At 29.2% G+C, this 23,958-nt stretch overlaps 1 protein-coding gene across 1 annotated transcript in view; it reads right to left on the reverse strand.

Annotated features, from left to right (window-relative positions):
• The window catches only part of LOC129989501 (exocyst complex component 6B-like), a 52,796-nt gene extending 49,246 nt beyond the window's left edge, over nucleotides 1-3,550 (reverse strand). The window contains exon 1 of the mRNA XM_056098069.1: nucleotides 3,105-3,550. Coding sequence (XP_055954044.1) covers nucleotides 3,105-3,472 — 368 coding nt within the window. The 5' untranslated portion in view covers nucleotides 3,473-3,550. The remainder of the gene's footprint in view (nucleotides 1-3,104) is intronic.
• Nucleotides 3,551-23,958: the final 20,408 nt, after the last annotated feature.

Raw genomic sequence — 23,958 nt, forward strand, 5'->3', positions numbered from 1 at the left:
CAACATTTACAGCTGAGAAAAATAATTGCACGGTTAACGTTTTTGTAAATTGAAATATCGGAAAATATAATTGAGAAAAATCTTCATATTGAAAATGTTTTACAGAAAAATTGAATGGATGCAAGGTAATGGTTTTTAATGAAGCTAAAGCTATTTTTTTTTTTTTTGACCAAATTGTGCGAAATACAATGGGGTGGAAAATCATTGTATGACATTAATTGATTTTTCCTGCATCCCCTACTGTAGACAGTGTACCACCATATTATTATTGCTCATTAATTTTCTTGCATGTCCTTCACTGGACGTTGTGTCAAAAGATTCCACCGTACTAATACTCCTTATTAATTTCCTTTTATCTTCAAAAGTACAATCTATTTGAACATTTGTGTTATTTTATTCCTTTTTATGTTGTCTTAACAATTGAAATTTATAAATTGAAACGGGTTTGCAAATCCTAATTTGCATTACTCTCGTGTAAATGCTATTGATCGAAGAATTTAAATATAATGTCTTTAAAATTTGAAAAATATTAATAAAAATCAATATTATTGATAAAACTCTCAAAGTCTGACTGATTCTGCGTATTGAATGAATACAATGTATGTTAATAGTGCATATTATATTTCAATGATATTGTCTTTTCAATTTTCTATTAAATAAACTTTTTGTATTTTAAAATTTTTTCAATTTTAATTAATGCATTGAATAATAAAATTTCTTTCTTTGCTAATTTTATATTTTTATATGATTTTATGGAATATTAAAATCAGTTTTATTCCCATACTTACAATCAAATGGAATCGCTTGTACGATGAAATCAACTAATTATTAAGCTCAAAGTGATTAAATAATATTACAATGGGCAAAAAAACTATCTATATAAAGTGCAATGAATCAGACAATGAGGAAAAAATGGATTATGTGCATGAAATTCACTAAATGTATTGTCACTGCCACAAATTTAAATACTTTGTGTTGTCTTGTCTAAATATTTTACTATTAAATACTTTTTTAAATGTTTTTCCATCCGTATAAAATCTTTATTTCAGATTTATGTATTGAAGTATGGATGAAATAATCCTATTTAATTTGTAACAACCTGAATATGACGTTTAATGTTGTACTGATTCTGTTAAAAATATTTACTGTCATCTTATTTAGTTCTGTATAATAAACTTGTAAATAAAGTCTTATTTCGCATTCTTACTAAATGTAATTTTTACTTAAATTATGACACTTCAGCATTTGCAATACAGACAGTCGTATTTTTTGGGGGGAATTTTAAAATGTCTTAAGATTATACATAAACCGTAAAGAAGGTAGAGGCGAAATATTCATTTGCAGAGAATACATTGCATTAGAACTGAAAATAAATGTTAAATGAATAGGTGTTAGTTGATAATTCATTCTTCAAAACCAGTTCCTTACTAAGCTTGAGCTTAGTAATTGGAAAAAAAAATATTAATTTCAAACTGTGATTTTCACCTTTTTTTTTAAAAAAAAAAAAAAAAAAAAAAAAAAAAAAAAAAAAACTATACCATTATAAAATGTGAAATCGGATAGTTAGGTGATAGGAATAGTTTTTTTCCTATCAAAGAATTGTTACTACAAATAGGAATTTTTTAAAGCCATTTTCCAAAGACCCCCCCCCTACAAAATTTGCTTTTAGCAAATGTAAATATTAATATGGATTTTTTAACTCGAATTTTACTAAGCATAACATGTACTTAAGTAAAATAACAAATTTCTTTAAAATTTTTAAATTTTAAAGTACGCTTTTTTTAGTTTTAAAAAAATATCAAGAGTAAATATATCTTAATGTTTTACAGCTTATTATATAGGCGTTTTTAATTCCTATAATTTTCATATTTACATTTTTCTTCTCATAATTGTTTATTTAAAATCTAAAAAATAAGATTACAAATTTCCTACCGCCAGCTATCCCTCCTCCATCAGTTTGGAAAAAGTATGCAAATGTAGTGGACCGTTTGGATGACCTGCTTAACAACTTAAACAAATAGCATTGCTGTTACATTTGCAGTTATATAATGCATCCATGATAATTTGGAATTTAACTCGATTAGAAGGACGGAATATTATTAAAAATGAGTTAAAAGAAAAAAAAAACGTTTTATTAGATATTTTAGATATTAGTAAATATCTCCTTAAATTTGCTTAAAATTTTATTTTAAGCAAATTTAAAAGTTTTTAAAATGAAAATAAAAAACTTAAGCATTCTTTGATTAGTGTATTATGAAATAGAAAATTTCTATCATAAATATAGAACATAACAAAAATCGTAGAAACGCGAGTGGCTGATAGAAATATCCAAGCAGTTTGAATATTTATCATGTATTTAGAAATTTTTGTCATATTTTATAATTTTGTAATATTTTAGAAATTTTTTCCTCTTTATAGCTTAATTTCTTTATAGTAGTTTTCTTAGGCCCTCGTGCTTTCGAGGTTTTCTTTTGACATTCATATTTCCAACTTTAAAATATAGTAATAAAAGCGTATTTTTAAATATAATTTTAATTATTTTTCTCTTAATTTTATAATTATTATAAATTTTAGTGATCTTAATATCAGTTTTGCTTCTCAAATTTTTTTTCTGGATGGTAGTATTCATGTGGAAACACAGTTTAATTAAAATAGATTGCCTTTAATTGAATAAAGTTCTGAAAATATTAAATTTGGAACACACACTTTATATAGAGAGAGCATTAACATATCATAAAGTAAATGAGAAATCGATTGCACAATTTCATGCCTACGAACATGAAACATATTAAATGGAAACATAAAAAAATCCAGCCAGCTGAGAGCTTAAAACTATTCCTTCTGAATCAAGCAAAAGAAAGAAAATAAATAAGATTATTGATTTCATGTATAAATTGAATTGTTTCTGGTAGAAAATGCTGAAATTGAATTTACAACAAAAGCTGTATCAGTAAAAATTGCCAAATAAATAATAAATTTTTTTGCTTTAATTTATACTAGTTGAAGTGCAAGTCTTTTATATTTATTTTATATCTTTTCGAACTATTTTGAAGTTTACTTACAAAATGAAAACGAAAGTAAATGATTTCAAGTAAATGCCTTACCGAATTGTTGGAGAAATGGCAAAAATAACATCAGTAGAATCTTCGATATCCGTGACGTACAATTCATGCCTTCTCAAGAAGGAATCTTCAGGTGGCAAATTCGCCAATTCCTTCAGTTTACCTATGGATGATGACAAAACATCTTCATCACTAGAATCCGATGCATCGCTGTCATGTTTGGTAAACCCTTTCCTATCTGGAAGAGGGGATGGCTTTTTCTTTTTCGGAACATATCTCAAACTCGAAGTTGAACTTGTCGAACTCTTACTGGAACTTCTTTGAGGTGCTAACCTCAGTATATCCTGGCGCTCTATTGGCTTAAATATGTTACCTGCAGTTGCAGTTTTAGGCAAGTTTTCTAGTTTCATTCTTTTAACAAAAAGGGCGTTTTCATTTTTAAAAAACAATGTCAGCTTTGCTGTCTCTTGACAGCCGTGGAAAGTAGACGCACTGCAACTGCGAAATTATAACTGATAACACTGTGTGGAGCATCTATCAGCTTTCTGATGTCACCATGGAAATTATCTCGGGTATTGACTGTCGTAGCTGGGATAATAAAGTTGAAGTATTGTTTTTATGAAGCTTTGTCTTTTTTTTATTTTCAAGATTGCGCATATCGATAGTAAAGAAAGGAAGAGACTACTGACAAAAAAAAAAAAAAAAAAAGATATTAGCTTTAAAGAAAATGAAAATTTAAAAAGATTAAAATTTCTAAAATATATTAGACCTGAAAAACTCCATTAGCCCATTAGTAACCACGGCTTGGTATTTTGACAATTTTCGTACACCACTTAGCGCCAAAAAGGCATTTGGTACGCTGATAGTTTAGATTCATTCTGTATATGTTAGTCAATATGTGTGCGGCAGAAAGTGTGTATTCTGTGCTTCATTTTCTTACAACAAGCGAATAAATTTGAAATCTGACCAACAGTTGAACGGAACTGAATTGCAATATTTGAAGCCTTATATTTTTGGTTTGGTATTTATATTGTAAGGAAATATAGTATATAAATATGCATCTCAGAGGAATCTGTTACTTACTTTTTTTTTATTAAAATGATTTTGATCATTTTATAATGATACTCTTTATCCAAAGCATCAAATATTTTTGGAACAAAACATAATCTAAATATAATTAACAATTTTTTGTATATATATATATATATATATATATATATATATATATATATATATATATATATATATATATATATATATATATATAAACTAATCCGGCCAAAATTTAAGAAAAATCGGCAGTTAATGAGTTAATCTTTCCTGCAGATTAATTTTATTATTTTCAGTTGTTTCATTAAGAAAGCACCTCAGTCTACTTCAAAGGTATTAATGATGCTATTTACAAAGTGCTTTCAAATGAATATTTGCTCACATTCTTGTTTGATTCTTGTTTGCAATTGATTTTCGTTATGTAAGAATATCTGTTCTCATCGCTAATTAACAGAAGAAAAAAAAATACAAATTGCGCAATAATAATCGTTAACTAATTGATTCGCGACTTCCTCCTAATTTTCCCAATATTTTCACAGCATACACTATCTTGTATTTACCTCCGTCGTCCAGAGAATAGATTAAATGCGTTAATTCTTCCTTTTAACAAGTTCAGTCTAAAATTTGATGCGCATGCGCAATTTTGATGCAAAGGGGCCATACGAAATTTCGTTTATTGCTTTTGAGATCTCATTCATATAGATATAAATAAGAAGATTGACTTACATTCATTAGAAAAATTTCATACCGATTTATGATTCTTTAAACATGACTACATGCAAAAAATATCCATATAATTTCTTGTACTTTTATGTATGATCATATCTACACTGACAGATAGACAGGGCGAATAGATATCTTTCCATAGACAGATTTCAAATATTATTCATAATTTCAGTGGTAACATCCATATACCAAATTTCATTCATATAAATTCAATTTCCATTTTTGTGTTATAGTGTTCGTATAAGCATGGATTGTGAGACAAAATTCCCTTTGTCTTATTTAGTCCCTAAATACAAATCTACAGTTTTGGCTCAAATATCAAATACCAAATTCATTAATTTAGTTTCTTCCGTTCTTGAGTAATCGTATCTATAGACGAGTAGACATGTCTAAGCACCCATAACTATCACATCAATAGAATGATCAGGGAATATTGTGATACGATATCAAAAATCTTGAAAACTAACTTGAAATAGCAATCAGGTACAATTCATAGTTAATGTGATTCTCATGCATTAATGAATAATTTTTTAAAATTTCATTAATATGGCAAAAAAAAAAATTAATTATGAAAGGTTAACAAATATTTCACTACTTATAATAATTTTTAATGATTTGTATTGACCATATTTTCAAACAATTTCAGTCACATATTCAATAATTATTCATTATATTATTTCACAATATTACGTAATATTTCATTTTCTTTACATTTTTAAAAATAATCGTTTAATTCAGGCTGTAGCAGTTGCATTACTCTTATCTTCTCTTTTGGACACTAGATGGCGATACCTGATTAGGCCATCCCATATGTCATCCCATAATGCATTGCGATTGTAATTAGAATGAGATGTGATGCTGAACTGTGAAGCCACGCGCGTGAATGTCTTGTCTTTGTGTTTGTGCTTGTTTAGTGTGTGAGTGTGATTATTAAAAGAAATGTTCCTAAAAACATTCGTCCTGTTGCTTCCTGCATGGATCATAATAATCTACATTCCACCACATTGGCGCCCAAGGGAAAAGAATTTGTGAGGAAACGAAAGTGACGTCGCCCCGACCAGCACAAGAAAAGTTTCCCGCCACCACAAGGCTACTTTTTTAAGTTGGCTTAGTTTTGGGAATTGCCGTGTTTATGCTTTTTCTTAGCTAATATACGAAAATTCAGTTTGATTAAGATAATGGTTCTTCACTTAACTCTACCAGTACTAAAACGCAATGGATTATATTAAAATGCAGTGGATTTGAATTGAAATTAAGTAGAGAATGGTTCATGATAAATAAAGTTCATAAAATGTCATGGATGGAAGATTCAATAAATCTTCCACAAAATCTTGATCAATAGAATTTTGTAGAATTTACTGATTTCAAAACTTCTCATTCAAGTCTTAAACATATTTGCTTAAATAAAATAAATATTTTACAGTCTTTACATTCCCAAAGGTATTCATTATTTATCGTAATATTACCTAGTAAATGGGCTTGCAAAAATGGGTTCAAAAAATAAAACTAGTTTTATTTAAACTAGTATTGTCAATAATAAATAATTGACTTTTGCATCTTCTTATTAAGTGGAATATTTCAACCCGAAAGTTAACAGCATCAATATTATCAGTTCATGTTTAAAACACCTAACAGTTATTTGAAAATTTTTGATTTTTTTAACCTAACAAGTCAATCAATTGAAATTGTAATGAACAAATTATATATCAATGTTATTAAAGCAATAAAAGCTGTTGCTTCACCATATACAGCGGGATACAAACTATTACACTTGATGAAGATATTTTTTTAGATCTACCTTTTTCAGCCTGTAATCAGTTCATTTAATACATTCCTGTTTTGTGGTACATTTTTTTCTTAATAAAATGATTCTGCAAAACTTTCTTATAAAAACCATTTACTACATTCAGGATAAATACCTAATAAATTAAATAAAAACTAAATTATGAGGAAGATAATTCTCGGAATTCCATACATAAATCTGCAAAATTAAATTAAATTAAACCTATAATCTGTTCATTTGGCATACCTCTGTGGTCACACTGATCATCATTTTAAAGTTCCAGAATTAGATTCATGCAAAAGTCTTGTCGTCAAGATCGCAAGAATTCTCCAAATGGCCGCCATCTTGAATAGTGACAAAAATACATTTTGTTAAAGAACCGCTCAATTTCATTTTTAGGGCAGCTAAAAAAGAAAAAAAAAGTACCACATTTGGTGAGTTAACACTTGAAATAAATTCAAAAATAAATTCAAAATTGAATTTTGAAATAAATTCTAGCGAATTCGTAATTCTAAGACAAAAATCAGAGAAAATTTAAGAATCTCAATAAAAAATCTTGAATTCCGCTCGAAAAATAAGAAGTCCGAAACACAATTACCTCTGAGAACAGCTCTTCGTATGTACACAGTGCCATACACATCTTTAAAATGTTTTATACGCTCACTGAGTTCTAAAATTTGGAGAGTCGTCGATATCTGAAAATCAAATTTTTCAACAGCTATAATTTTTATGTACAAATTACAGGAGAAAGTAAAAGTCACATTCAAACAGAAAAGAATAAATTGCAAAAACTACTAGAGTTTGAGACAGTATGTTTTGGATTGAAACTCTCTTCCTCATAGATTTTTACAGAAAAGCATAAATTACTTTAAATTTGTTTGTTTCGATTCCAAGAATACAATTATACATTTTTTAAAATTTTTAAGCATTCCCTGACTAACACTTTTTACGCGTATTTATTTAATTTCGTAGGTATATTAAGCCTAAAAAATGAAATTTCTGTAATCGATTTCTCACTCATTTCCTAATGTGTTTCACTTCTGAAATTTTGTATAATTATATGCCCGCGATGGCATTGCAATATTTTAATACTTTCAGAAATTAATTGTCAATTAATCTATTAATTTTATTTTGATCCTTTGCCAAATATGCAATATGGTTAAGAATTTGAGGAAGGAATTATCAAGACAATAAGGTTTATCTAAGAAAATTGAATTATAAAATTCCATGATAATCGAAAAAATGAATTAAATATATTAAAAGACTAAAAAACAGAAAATGTTAAAACTAAAAAGGTTTAAGAAATATATTTTTATTAGTTTACTTTAATATAAACGCAATTTTTTAAATAAAAAAACCACCGAAATTCTATCATAAAATTATGAGATTTAAAACAATTGGGATAAATAAATGGGTTATAATGTATATCAAAAGACAGTTTCCAAACTTCGTTAATTCTAAAATGTTTATAATCGTGATTAATGTCTCTTGCATAGATTATTCATATAGCACATTACGCTTTCATAGTTTTTTTTTTATATAAATCTCCAAATTTTTTTATAAAGATGTTATTTTGTACATTTTTACGAGCATTTTTAAGAAATATTTATCTTAATTTTTTTTATTTTTGAGTAACTATTTATTTGCTGTTGAAACTTCATGAAGTTATAAAAATTCTATATCCAACTACTAAGGTTTATTTTTTAATAAAAAAAATTGTAAAATTATATTATTTTGAATAATTCTTTTCTGCAATCCATTTAATATTTCATGCAGAAGATTTAATGGTTCACTGCAATTTAATGATCAATGCTTTGAGATTTGTTACGTAAAATCTTCAAGCACATTTTTCGCTCAAGAAATGCTTTATTTGATTTTGATTTCATTCGTTTTATAAAAAAAAAAATGATACAGCATGGTCGATGAATCACACTGAGATGCCAATCTTCTTTTTCTGATAACACAACTGCAATCTTTCTTTTAGCGAGAAAGAATATGTAGCAAATGATTTATTTATTCGCATTTTTTATGACCTTCGACATTTATTTATAGCTAAGCAGCAAAAATGACGACTTTTTTGTGGTTTATTTTTTTTCAAATCAATCAGAGATTATGAAAAGTCAGATTGGAAAGTTCTAAATGGAGTAAGAAAACTTTTATGTATTAACTATACAATTTAACAAAGACATGTTTTTTTTTTCAGATTTAACACAGAAATGGAAATGAAAGAATTTTTTAAAAGTAAAAACAGAAAGGCATCGGAATTTTTTAAAATTTATATATATATATATATATATATATATATATTATTAATAATATATTTAGATGGTTTATTTCGAATTTACTATTTGTCAGTCAAGGAAAGAAATAATTGTTTGTCTGTTGTAACATTTTCATATTCATAAAAAAATTTGCTGAATTTCTAGCCATTCTTCTCCAAATTTCTCAAACAAGAAAAAGTTTATCTGTAAGAATTTTTTATTCATGAATTCCTTTATTATTCCTACGAATTCTTTGCAGAAAGTTATTTTCATTTTTTCTAGATGAATTAGTAACATACAAATCAATATTTTAAGTACTGTTGTGGTAAAAGATATCGGGTCAAACTGACCCGAATAATAAATTGATATAATGAAAAGATTTTACAGAAAATGTATGCATCAGAGAAAATCTTTTTCAGAGAAATAACTTAACATTCTCACTAACGAAGTTACGAAATATTGAAAAAATAAACTTCATGCTATTCTTTTTCATATGCAGTTCAAACACGTTTCGGGTTAAATGGCAGCGTAAGGAGCATTAAGTTTAAATATGGTATTTAAAGTACATCATAAAATTCATTGAAAATAAACACGGGAATATCATTCTCAAGGTTAAAGAGTACTAAGAAATATAATCGCTTTTGATAGCCAGTCATCTAATTAGAAGTCATAAATTATTCATTTTAACTAAAATCTTTTCTTTATAGCAAATAAATATATGAAAAAACTAAATTTATCGGTATTGAATTAATTCAAAGCACAATAACTATTATAAGACATAAATCATATCTAAACAGTAAAAAAAAAAAAAAAAAATGTAATTGCCTAAATTATTGAATCTAAATCTGGAGTACTAAAACATGGAGTTACTAGGAAGAACATTCAACCTAAATTAATTACCCAATGTCGGTTGGGATGAAATTTTAATGTTTTATTACAAATGAAATTTCAACGCTTAATTAATTGTCACGAAAACCTCATTAAACCTTGCTTCAGTTTTTATGTCTAAACTTTTAATTATTCGTCGCATGTGAAAAAGTAAGAATCTTTTTTTTTTTTTTCATATTTCACATACTTTTTTTTATATGCAAATTGTTATATTTTTGAATTATCACGTTTACTTTCATGCAAAAAAATATACCGACAGACAGTCAACCAGTTTTCAAATTTAGTTAAAAATACAAGAAACTACACTTTATATACAAAAACTGAGTACCAAATTTAATCTCTCTAAATTTTTAAAGATTTTTTTTATTGTTATTAAATTCACTTGTATTCAAATAGCCGGACAGAGAGACTTCTTTTGTATGAATTTCGTTTTAAATTCCATAGAATTTGATATATGCTTAACTTTATCATTAAGAGCATATATCAAATTACATCAGTATAGCTTAGAAGGTTTCTGAGTTACCGTGTTCAGAGACCGACAGACAAGCATAGGCTCAATCATTTTCGGGCTCAAAGAGGTCCGAAAGGTGCAAATGCGTGGAAATTTCGAGTTCGAATTTCTTAACGGTTACTATACTTTCTTTTTGTATATTTTATATACGAGAAAGTAAAAATATGGTTCACACCAAGATAACATACTAATGGAAATGTCACATTAATAAGTGCCTGTACTAAAAAGAGTTCATAGAATAAAATTAAGCTTTTTGCGGATTTAGAATAAATACGATGCAATGATCTTTTATCATCTGACAAGTTATACATATTTTATATATTTATTATCATTTAACCATAATGTTATTGAAAGATCAAAATTCACATTTTTTTCTTCTTTCTCCTTTATGTTTTAAATATTTCTAAAACAAGTAGTTTTAGGATCACAGATGGAAGCGACACAAGGCAAACTCTTCAAGAATAAAATAAATAAGAATATACTATTGACGTTCTACGACAACTTACATGGTCCATGTTGCATTCGTATTTTGATTTGAAAAAAGAGTATGTTTTATGAAATACTGCGATATTATAATCTGTCCTAGACATAATTAATTTCAGCTTTTAGTATTTGGATCTTAATTATAAATATTACCTTTAGGCATGCATTTTTTCTTTTAATTTTTTCAATGACTAATAAAATCTAATAAGAATTGCGTGCATTTATTGAAATGGTCTTTTATCATCTGTCAAGTAATACATGTTTTATATGCTATCAGTCAATCACAATATCATTGAAATATCGGAATTATTTCACATTTTTACCTGCCTTTTTATGTTTTGACAAAGATAAAAGAAGTAATTCAAAAGCAGGTGTTTCAGGGTTACAGGTGGAAGAGATAGAAAAGACATATTCTTCAAGAATGAAACAAGTCTAATAAATAAGAGTACTGTCGACCTTCTAGGGCAAATTTGCATAATCTATGTAACATTCGTATTTCAATTTGCAAAAGAGTAAGTAATCTTTTATAAATCATAATCTGTCTTACACGTAGTTTTATTCAACGGTTTTCAAATTTTCCGTCTTCAGATCCTGATTATTCATGCTTAATTAGTCATGCGTTTTTTTCTTAATTATTTATCTATTTAAACTTAATTTATTGACTAAAAGTTAATGGGCAGTAAAATTACTTTACATTTATTTGGTGACTAAAAGTTTCAGACGATATTTTATAATTAATAAAACTTTAATAATAAATTACGAATAGATCTACAATCCATTAAAAAATCTTCACGGAAGTTTCAACTACAGAAGAAATAAAAAATTATATTCACAGATTTTAGTACAAGCGATGACCAAACAATATCCTACATAGGCTTTCCTCAATATTTTTGTCGTTGTTTTAATCAGATATCATCACAATTTTTTGCGATTTGCTCGGTTTATTAGATTGTTTTTTTTTCTTAATTAGAATCCAGAATTTCAATTTCCATAACAATAATTCTTTTGAAGAAATGTGTATAGACTTACCGTTTTCGATGATCAGCGATCGACCATAATATAAATAGTATTGTTTTAATATTAGTAACCAAATTTGATGAATTACATTTTATTATAGAAAATGAAAGTAATATTTCTATTATACTTGCACAATAAGCATGATTGATTAGCTATGCACGTATAGTAACGAAATTATTTGGCAAAATTGATCCTGTTGTTGAAGATGGGGATTGTGACAAAGTTTAATTTTCCCATATCGAAAATGAAGGGGGAGGGTGCAGGCCATCATTGCTCACATATCTGAGCGTCATGAACTTTTAAATCAACTAAAAATTGGTCGAGAACGTATAGTAGTTGAGGCTGGGGCGACGGGCTGGAGGGACTAGTTCTAATATGGATTGAGAAATAAAATTGGCAAAATCATTCTAATGATGGTAAAATTCCTCATCTTCTCTTGATAATGGGAACGAAATTGACAATTTAGAAGGGTTATTAATCTTCTCTTGAAAATGGTTAGAGATGAAGAACACGCGGGGTTATGATTCTTGCATTCCTAACGTATATAAAAGTCAAAGTTTCCATATGAAATAAAAAGAAAAAAATAGAAATCGGGCAAGCGGTTGTGGTTGAAGGATTGTTTCTTCGGATTTCTTTATTATTTTCTTCTAATGTACGAAGTATTCAAAAAGAAAATACGGTAATCATATATTGACGAATCTTTACTTTTCATAACTTTTCTGTGACTGAAAAATACATTTTAAAATTATACCCAACCGTATTTGAACATAATGACTCAAAAAAAAATCTTTGAATTAGACGGATGACGCTTTACGCCAAATTTGTAATTTTTAACAAATATTAAACGAAATCCATTCAAAGGAAATTCTTTTGTATACCTCTTGCATGTAAACACGACAACTACAAAACATAAAAAATTAGACATTCAAAATTTGGTGCATAATTTTAGCATTTAAAATATAAAATCTGATCAAATTTTGAAATGAAATGCGGCGTTTTCCCAAAACATTACGAAGTAAAAATGACACTTATGCTGGACTTGGGAAATAAAAATTTGAGCACTCATGGACCCGACAATTTCATGGCGGACGAGAGAAATGTCACAATTGTTAGAAAGTACGCGATAACTTTTCAAGCAAACCAGATTCTTTACAATTATTGCTTACAATGTATTGTTTAACAATAAATATGAGCTGACCAAAACCATCGAGAAATGAAAAAAATTATGGAAAGTACCGAAACTAAATTTCAATTCCGTACTTTGTAATGAATCTGAAAAAAAATGATTACATTATGAAATGATATTTATAATATCAAGTTCGATAAAAAATAATTTAGAGCAATATTTGTTGCATCAACATTTAGTATCTACAAAATATCATAAATAAAACTTCTCTAATTACCAAAATGCTGGAACATCAGAATCTTCTATCCGCAACATTGATATGAAACAAAGCAATTTTGCTCTTATGACACATTTGCTTGTATGACGTAGAAAGAAAAGAATTTTAATAAAACTAATATTTACAAAAAAAAAAGTTTGAAAAAAAATTTCCTTAAATTATCGTTTGCGTTTTTTCTTGAAATCGTTAGCTTTTGTTGTTTAAATCAAACCGCATATGCGATAATATTTAAAATTAAAAAAAATAATTAATCTTTAAATATAATGATAAAAGGAACTGTTTTAAAAAATGTTTTTTAATTTATTATTTCTAAAATTTGATTCATTTAATAGAAAAACTAATTTTTATAATACTAGAGTATTGCTGATTTCCTCCCTCAAATTTATATATATAAAACGCTTATATTGATGCAAAATCAGGCCTAATTTGTTAATCGTCATTTGGCAACAGCTCACATGTTCGAATTGTTTACATATTTGCCTCGACGAAAATCCGAGACAATGCTGTTTTTTAGTTGGATAATGCAAAAAAAAGGAGTTTAAAATGCATTTAACCTGATTATAAGTCGAAATCCATGAAAATGAGAAATTAGAGCGTATGAAAGTGCTGAAGAAGATACAATCGGGAGGAACAATGATAGATTGTCCAAGAACCTTCTGTGTTCTTTTTTGGAAGCTTTAAAAGGCCGGCAATTAAAACCAAAATCAGTCGTATAGAAAGTGTTTAGTCAAATAAAGTTGGGTCAGTTCAGTGAGGCGCAAGCGTTGAGTGGAGCTCGAGTGAGTAGTGGGATTGAGTCATGCGACGAGTCTTGGAGACAAGTACTGAAGCAGCATCGAGTCGTGTGTTGAGTAGTCAGTTGTATAGTAATGAGTTGGCAGTTGAGTACAACTAAAGCGAGAAGACAATGGAGAAAAGTAGGCATTTGGTGAGACCTAAATGAATAATTACGTGGGTTCTATCTTCTTGCTGGGTTCTGCCTCGCCGCATTTTGTGCTGTTGTGATTGTTTACTACCGATTACTTGTGGACTCCTGTTTGTTGTAATGCGGCTGTATCATGCTTGTGTTTTGTCTTCTGTGTATTCTTGTACCCGTGTTTATAAACGTCGTTATTTATTACTGAGGTCTGTTGACTGTAACTGTGACGAATCCGTTCGAGTTTACGGACTTAGTTGAGGAATTTCCATAACAATATTAATAAACTTAAAATGTTTTTAAATTTCAAAAAATCTTATTTTAAAATAACTGAACATCATTTAATATTATTTACAACATTTATTTGCAGTAGTACAAATGTACAGCAACCATATCCATATATATATATATATATCAATTTTCTTTAATTTTTAGCTCGGAACATATATTAATATAATGTTCTTATGACTGGAGATGTTGTAATATTTTTTATCAATATATTGCAATAGACAAAATTTAAAATAACTACCTTATAAAATATTCTCAATTGTAAAAACTTTCTCTCGTATCTTGACACTTTTTTTTGATGTAGACCTACCCTGAACGAGATAAACTTGAATGGCACTGAAAGTGATAGAGGATAAAATTACACATTTCTACAAGTTCAAATTAGGCGAGGCATAACTAAATATTCGCTTTCTTTCTTTCTTTTTTTTATGTCTGCATCTTTTAAATATTTCTAAATCTTTAAAAAATCCATTTTAGATTTTTAGGCTTTCAACAAATATTATTAATTGTTAGTATTAATATTGTTAAAATTATTAAAAAATAATAATTTTAACAGTAAAATTTGGTGTAGATTCTTTACTCATAATATATAAATACATATGCAACAAAATGAAATTGTCCATCCATCTATGTACATTTGAATAAAATGATCGCAATAAACATTACTTAAGGAATCTCAACATGCTAGAAAAATAAATTCTCATGATGAATTTTATCTCCTGAATTACAGATCGACTGACTAATTGTCTATTGTTCTATTTATTCGCGTGATGAGAACGGTCATTCATATTTATTCTAAAATAAAAAAAACGTATATTAAAGAGAACATCACATTAACGAGTCACGTACTAAATAGGTTTCATAGTATAAAATTTTACTTTTTGAGAAATTAGATTAAGTGCAATGAAATGGCCTGCTATAAATTGTCAAGTAACGCTTTTTTTTATATATATATTATCAGTCAATCATAATACTATTGAAAGATCAAAATTCATATTTTTTCCTCCTTTATCTTTTATGTTTTAACACTTGTAAAAAAAAAATCAAACGCAGGTGTTTTTTAAGACACAGATGGGAGAAAGAAAAGATACATTCTTCAAAAATGAAATAAATATAATAAATAATCGAAATGGATATATTGTCGACATTCTTTGGTAACTTCTATGTTGTATGTGACATCTGTATTTCATTTTGCAAAAGAGTAAGTTTGTGTTTTATGAAATCTTGTAATAGCATAATTTGTCTGAGACATAATTTACTTCTGCTGCCCTCACACTTTCAGTATTTGGATTCTAATCATTAATATTACCTTTAGTCATTTTCTTAATTTTTTTAATTGACTATAAATTAATCGATGATAAAATTACGTACATTTATTTATCAAGTAGAAGTTTCAAAATATAGCTTATAATTCATAAAAATTTAGTGATAAACTACGAATAGATTAATAATCCATTTAAAAATACCACCAAATTCTCAGTTTCAAAAAAATTATTTACAGAATTTTAGAGAATGTAATGAACTGACATAAACTGTTCTCAACTTTTTTGACGAAATATTAATCTGATATCATCATAAATGTTTCCTTTTCATGTATCTTATTTGACTGCTTTATTCTTACCTATCATTCTACATTTAAATTTCCTTTATAATAATGCTTTTAGAAAAAGGAAGATAGACTTGCCATCTTGAATGAGCGGCCATCAAACAATATATTAATAACCTAAATTTAATAATATCAATTAACCTTGATAAATTATGCTTCTTATCACACGAAATGAAAGTACTATTTTAATTATATTTGCATAATAAACATGGAGTAATTTATCTGATTAGCTAAGTAAGTAAAGTATCACATCGGCGCATCTCAGATTTGAGGATGAGAAGCCTTCGGCATGATGGTTGGTTCTCACCACCCGGGTGGGTACAGAAATGGTGTAAGATCTACTATCCACTACCGATGACAGAACGTGCACTCCAAGGGAAGTGCTTTGTACCATGACTGGGATGGCACTTAGAATTCAACATTAGTTCCCGCCAATACTGTTGCAGCCGTTAGGTCATTCAAATTTATCTATATACTTCAGGGCGGATTGGAGTAATCAATGTGTGATATACAGGCAAAAGTTAATTGCCAAGTAAAATTGGCAAAATCGATAGAGTTATTGATGCTCAAAATATTATAAAAGATTTATTTTATGAATCTGTAGGGTAGTCGGTGGCAAGGGGCAGCTGATGACATATCTAAGGATAATGAGCTCATATGAAACAAACATTTTTGAAAAGACTGTTGTTGTGTCTGGGTAATTCTGTTGCAGTTCCTTCACACAGAGGATATACAATAAAATTGGGTTTTCGAAACTTCTCTTTGGGCTGAAAAGAACAAGCGGAGATTCGTAATACATTTAATGAAAATAAACTTTCGCATGACTTAAAAAATTTGTAATAGAACCAGTTGTTGGAGCTGAAGACTATTTATTTTTGGTTTTTCTTCTTTTTATTATCTAGTATACGAAATACACAAAAAGAAATACGGTGGTCTTATATTGACGAATCTTCGCTTTTCATACCTCTCTGTGTCTGAAAAATATATTTTTAAATCATGCCAATTTGTCTATGAACACAATACTTCAAAAAATCTTTAACTAGACGGATGAGATTTGGTATGTGTTCTTTACAACAAATTTGTAGATTTTTAACGAATTTTAAACAAAATCCATTTAAAAGAAGATTTTCTGTGTGTCTCTTTGCATGTGAATCGGAAGAATTGCCCTTTCCCGGATTTTTTTATTAGATTCGTTTTCGCTTTTGTTGTTCAATATCTCTTCCAATGATAATTATCTTTGAATCATTGATTGCAGAAACCAGGAGTCACTTTTTGTCAAAATCGCGTTTATGCTGTTTTTGCATTTTAGTTTGGTCCCTTTATCATTTTCATGTAAAAAAGATTAAAAGATCAAATATACTCATAATATAAGCATAAAATCTACCAGATAAAAAAATTAATGGTTAATTAAAAAATTAATACTTTTTTTAAATTATCATCATTTTAATATTAGTGACTCTTGTGATTTCTGCAATCAACGATTGAATTATTTTTGTTCAAAAATTTTGATGTAATTTAAAATGTGTTTTATTTGTTTTGCATAATCTGCGTAAAAATTAAAAACTATCTTGCAAAATGGGTATGTTCATAAAAAATATGGGTTCACTAAGGCATTCTAAAAACGGAAAAATTTGGAAAACACTGCCTAATTTAGTTAAATTTCAGTTCTATTCCTGATAATAATTTTGGAAAAGAAGGTGGTAATAGTATTCCGTAATACTTATAATTATGAATTAGAAATTAAATAAAATTCTTTAAACTATTTTTTAAAACTGCTTTTCAAATGTAATAATAAAGTGCGCTTTTAATAAATACTTTTCAATTTATTATTTCTAAAATTTGATTTATTTGTTAGAAAAATCAATTTCTATAGCACTAAAGTATTACTGATTTTTTTCCACAAATTGTTTTTAAAATAATACGCCATCTTGTTTCATAAATACTGCATAGTAAGAAGAAAATTTCTTAAACCAACTTTTATTTCAGAATATGAAAATTTCTGTTGTGACTCTACTAGTTTGGTTTCTTCTTCTGAATCTTGTTCAATTTGTAACAGTCACAGAAGGCGAGTTAATTATTTTTTATATTAAATAAAGTTGTTATAAACTTACGACTATTCAGTGAATGAATGGCTTATACGAGGTGATTCAGAAAAATCTTTCAATGTGTAGGAAAATTAGATATGTATGTTACGATTTGCAAGTACTGTTTGTTTCAGTACCCTGATTCGACCACTTTTCGACGATTCTATCTCACTAAAGAATGATACACGGATTTCTAGAATTTTCTTTATTGTTAAATGTTAACACCCTCTTCTTTCTTCTTTCCTCTGGCCGTTATTTTGTCGAATTAAGCCCATCCTAACGCATGCGCAAAAACGCGGAGGGTTTTAGAATCCGTTAACAAGCAATATGCGCATTGACTTTTCTAGAGACAATGCATTATATTTGTACCATCATACTCGTATGCAGTTATAGCTTGGTTTTATATTTCTTAACTCCTTCCAAATTTATTTACAATTACATTAGTGACAGTAAAATATAATTTTTAAATATGTAAATAATCAAGGGAATCTATGGCAGGATGGTGGGGAATGCGATATATGAGCGTAAACTAATCATAAAATAGAAAACAGTGTGACGGAATGATAATTATCAAAAGAAACTGTTTCAAAGAAAACTGGGCATAAGAGGAGTCCCCACTTTAGTGAAAAACAAATTAAATAAAAAAAAAGCTATGCAGTAGTTTAATAAATTATGTATTCACTGCTGATAGCCAGATGTGCAGCATAAAGATTTTTTCATACTTTCTCTCACAATGTAGAAGAATTTTGAGCTCAAATAGTTCCTAAACGTCTTTAAAAGCTGTTTTGTGCTCTGGTACGGAGCGTTTTGGTCGCCAAAGGGCCTTAGTTTCCTGAACAATTTATTTTCTGACGAAGTGAATGATCAAGCCACGTTGGTCCGATATTTTCCATTTCAAAGATGCCAGGCTCGCACGGTGAGAACACGGTGAGTCATAAATATGAAGTCAAAACCAACAACACCATGGAAAAGCTCAATATAAGGCACAAGAACTTCATTACAGTTCTTGAGCCTTTTAGCAATCAGAGATCTCGATTTAAAGATATCGAGATCTTTTGGACCATCTAGCACGGTGCCTGATCGCACACACCATGGTATTCTTTGACGACGGCTCCCTATACAATGTCTTTCCATGATGCTTCTCTGGTAAAAAGAAGCTTCGCGTTCTCACCATATAGCTAATCGATTAAAATCAAAGCTCTGACTACAGTGGATTCGTCAGTGAAAATCACAATAGCTCACTGTCCTGAACTCTAAACTGCTTTTCGCACTCCAGCTTAAATGAGCACGCTTATGTGTAGATATGTTGCGAGAAGTATCGTTTTGTCCTTAACATGTTCTGTTGTAACAAATATAGTCTGATTATTTTCTATAAAATCCTCGTAAAACAAAAACATAGCTTAATAAAAGAACTACAATTATGTATACAAATAACCATATAATTTTTTTAAATTTATTTTTAGGTGCTGCAATTCAGAAAAGAGAGTAAGTTTACTACACATTTATTTATTTCTATTTTTTTTTAAACAAAAATTTGAGAGTAAAAGAGAATATGTTAACCGTCAAAAAAAATTAACAGCGAAATATTGCTAAATCAGTAAACGCTTTAGATATTTCTGAACTCAAAATAAAAAATTTTGCAGTTGTGCCAATGTATCCGATTGAACAATAACTGAGAAAATAGGGCAACAAAGATAAGATTTGGAGCGTTTACTGCAGATCTCTGTTAAATTTTAGACAAAATGCGTTAAAAAGAAAGTTTGAGTGTTTGCTCATCTGCTTGTATATGAATAAGGACACTTAAAAATGCAGCCAGAAATGGATGAGAATTTGGTTAATATTTTTATAAATAGAAGTGTTAATAAACCGTGGGGGCATTTCAGATGCAGGGGTGAGAAGATTCCGGTAGGCCCTGCAAGTAGCCCTGGTAGGTGCAGAAATAGTGTGGGTCGGCTACCCTTCCCTACTGATGAAGTGACATGCCTCCTACATGAGGGGTTATATCATGGCCGGTGAGGGGCCTAAGGAATAAACTTTAGTTCGCACCAATGCTGCTGAGCGAACTAAAGCAAAGCAAAGTGGCAATATTTCGACAATAAACATGGAGCAATCTGCTTATTTAGCTATGCATTCAAAGTATCCCAGCTGGGAGCACCTCAGATTTGAAGCACAGAAAGTTCGGGCATTGTGGTTGTTTCCGGCACCCAGGTGGGTACAGAAATAATGTGGGGTTGTTTATCTCCTAACAATGACGAAACGTGCTTCCTACTGGAAGGATTGTACCATGGACTGTGATGATCCTTAGGACACAACCATAGTTCCCACCTAAGCTGTTGTGGCATTTCGATCATTTTAATATTCCGTGTGCCTTCAGGTAGGTTGGAATAGCAGCTTGTGGGTCTGGTTGTCAGAATTGTTGAATGGCACGTATTTTGAACATAAATCCGACATCAATATGTTGATATATTTTACCATGTGCCCAGGAATACAATGATTGATTTACGCAGCAATCTAGATGTTTGAATTATAATATGTAATTTCTGCTTTAAAATTATGCATCTCTATCAGATTTTGGAAGTCATCTGTCGTAGAATAATTTGCCTCCTATCTGTGGAACGTTTACTCGATAAACCGAGAAAAGCAACAAGCTAAGCTAATGAATATTCCTGTGCAGTCTTGATAGTAATATAACGTATGTAATTTTAGACCAGATCTGTCCAAAAGGCATATTCAATACTACACTTATTTGCATTCCCGACGAAAATAAACTTAACAAATAAATTCTTCAATTTGACTATGAAAACACTTCAATCAAGATTTCTATCAGAATATATCTTATTTTAATCGAATTCCTTAATAAGATTTGTTACATAAAATGCAGTTCATGCTTTTGAATCATTGCTAATGTCAACAAATTAAATAGCTCAAATAGTAATACAGCAAAGAAGCAGAGAGAATTTTTCATCATTTTTAAAGCATAAAAGAAATTTCTTTTTTATTCATACATTAGAAAGTAAAAAAAAAATCAATATTTTAAAAAAGTAAGTACATTTCAAAAAGCGGCAGTATATTTTAAAAAATCCAATATTTACCATCACGGATAAATCTTCCACATTTGGCCATAGCGAATGTCAACATTTTTGACAAAAATTAGGAATTGTTTGGAATTTTATATATTTATATTTATAGTTTTGAATTTTATATATTTATGTTTATAGTTTAATTTTGTTTAATTTATTTACTTTACTTCCTAATTTGAAGCAGCATGAAGCTTATATTTTAGAACGAATCCCGCAATTTTGAACTGTGATGAAACATAGAAAATTATAGGAAGGTGGCAATTTTTCTCTAAATTCCTGGCACAGAATATGAATATTTTATGTAGAAATGTTCTTTGAATAAAATCAAAGATATAAGAATTTATTCTTTGCATTTATATTTTACTTAAAAGAATTATTTTTTGCATATGCAACTTTTCAGAACGCCTAAGAAACATTGGCCGCCTTTTTGCCACTTCAAAATCTGTAATATGGGTCGTCCACGTAAGCCTAAGACCTCAGCAAGTAAGTTTTGTTAAAGAATTTGCAGACAAAATTTATTTCATGAATTAAATCGTCTTCAAATTCTTCAAAATTATTTGTTCAGAATCTTCTAAGTCTTCATCGAGTAAATTTCGAGTGAAAAAGTTTAGGTTACAATCAAGTTCTTTTTCCTCATTTAATTCGGTTTTTCTAAAGAAAAAATGCTTGCTTATTAATTCAATAACAGGATCGATGGTATATTAATAAAAAAGATAATAACGAAAACAGATATTCCAATCTTTTAAATTTTCATTAAATAAGCTACATTTCCAAGGTATGATGCATTCTGTTCATTAAATAAGCTACATTTCCAAAGTATGATGCATTCATTGTAATATCGTAAAAGAAGAAAAAAAATGAGACATCCGACTTTTTTCTGCTGTCAGTCATTGTATATGAAAACTAAAATTACCATTTTAAAGCTAATAACGTATACTAAAAGATACTGTGTCCCAAACGTCCTTAGGGAATTGTATAAATATTAAAAACTGTACAAACTTTGAAATTTCCGAGGGTAACATCCTTTTGATATCATGAATAGATTTCCCATGAATAAAATTACAGAGATTACAAATGTTAGTTTATATATAAAGATTACATAGGTAGATATTTCACTTTTTTATTAAGGAGTTGTATTCATATTTAGATACATAAGATACAGATATTTTTTGGACTTCGGTAATAGTATTTTTCTTTTTTGTGATACTTTAAAAACATCTGTGAAATTACAATCAACATGTTAAAATCGATTGTTACGATTATTATCGATTAATTAAATTTTAATGTCTTTAATTTATTTGAGGACTTTACTGCTGTAAAATAAAGAAATAAAAATTTCTCCAGAATATAATATGTTAGAATGAATTTACCAAACACATAATTCCTATACTCAAAGTGCTGATAATGTTTGTTTATTAAAATTATTTACTATTTAAAATGATTATTATGAAAATTTTATATAAGAACTTACATTATCATCTTTTTAATTATTAAGATTTCTTTATTGATTTTATTTACTATGCATTATTTATTACATTAAGTTCTTAATTATATCAATAATAAATGTTACTCTTACTAATAATTACTAAATTATTTCTATGCTCGTATTTTACATTACATTTTTCTGAATTCTTGTGTTTGGATTAATCAATTTACATATATATATATATATATATATATATATACACTGAGTGGCCAAATTATTATGACCATTTGATTGTTTTATGCAAAATGAATTATTGCATCACAGTGTTGCCGCTAGAGGATGAGTTAGATACAAAAAGGAAATGCAAGGTAAGTGAACCATCAATTGCACTGTGATACGCGCGGAGATATGGACAAAAAACGTGACTTAACTGAGCTTGAACGGAGGATGATTATAGGCGCTCGAAACGTTGCAACCAGTATCAGCGAAAGCGGCTGCTCTTGTGAAATGTTCGAGAGCAGCAGTTATTAATATGTGCAGAGAGTGGACTACCAAGCAGAAAACCGGGTCTCACTGTCAGACTTGCGGTCATCATAGGCTACTGAATGCTCGAGCTGAAAAGAGACTTGCCAGAGTTATCCACGCCAACAGAAGAGCAACAGTACATCAAATAGAGGGAAATCTTAATGAAGGAGCAGCTGCGAACGTCTCTGAACGAACCGTGTATACATTACACCGTATAAGGTATTGGAGCCGACGACCTGTTCGAAAGCCTCTGCTGTCAGCCTTGAACAGGAGCAGACGTTTCCAGTATGCAAACGCGCATAAGGATTGGACAGTAGATGACTGGAAAAGGGTCATGTGGTCTGATGAATCGCGTTTTCAATTACACCATGCAGATAGCAAGGTTCGGGATATGGCGAAAACAGCACGAAAGAACGGACTCCAACTGCACTGCCACAACACTTCAAGTTGGTGGAGGTAATATTAGGGTTTGGGGGATGTTTTCTTGGCATTGCATGGGTCCTTTGATTAGTGTGGAACAACGTCTGAATGCCCAAGGATATTTAAGTGTTCGCTCAGATCAAGTACATCCTGCTATGTTAATGGCGTTACCCTGCCTGCTGGGGATGGATACTTTCAGCAAGACAAATGCTCCTTGCCATACAGCTGTTATTGTCATCAGATGGTTCGAAGAACATAACGCTGACTTTACCTGCCTTCGTTGACCGGCACGATCACCAGATCTTGATCCAATTGAGAATTTGTGGGATGAGATCGAACGAAGCATCAGGCAGCTGGATCCAGTGCCATCCAATCTGAAGGAATTGCACTTTTTGACCCCGATGAACTGCACTTTCGTGCAGTTCATCG

This window comes from Argiope bruennichi, chromosome 10, assembly GCF_947563725.1.
Source record: "Argiope bruennichi chromosome 10, qqArgBrue1.1, whole genome shotgun sequence".
Lineage (NCBI taxonomy): Eukaryota > Metazoa > Arthropoda > Arachnida > Araneae > Araneidae > Argiope > Argiope bruennichi.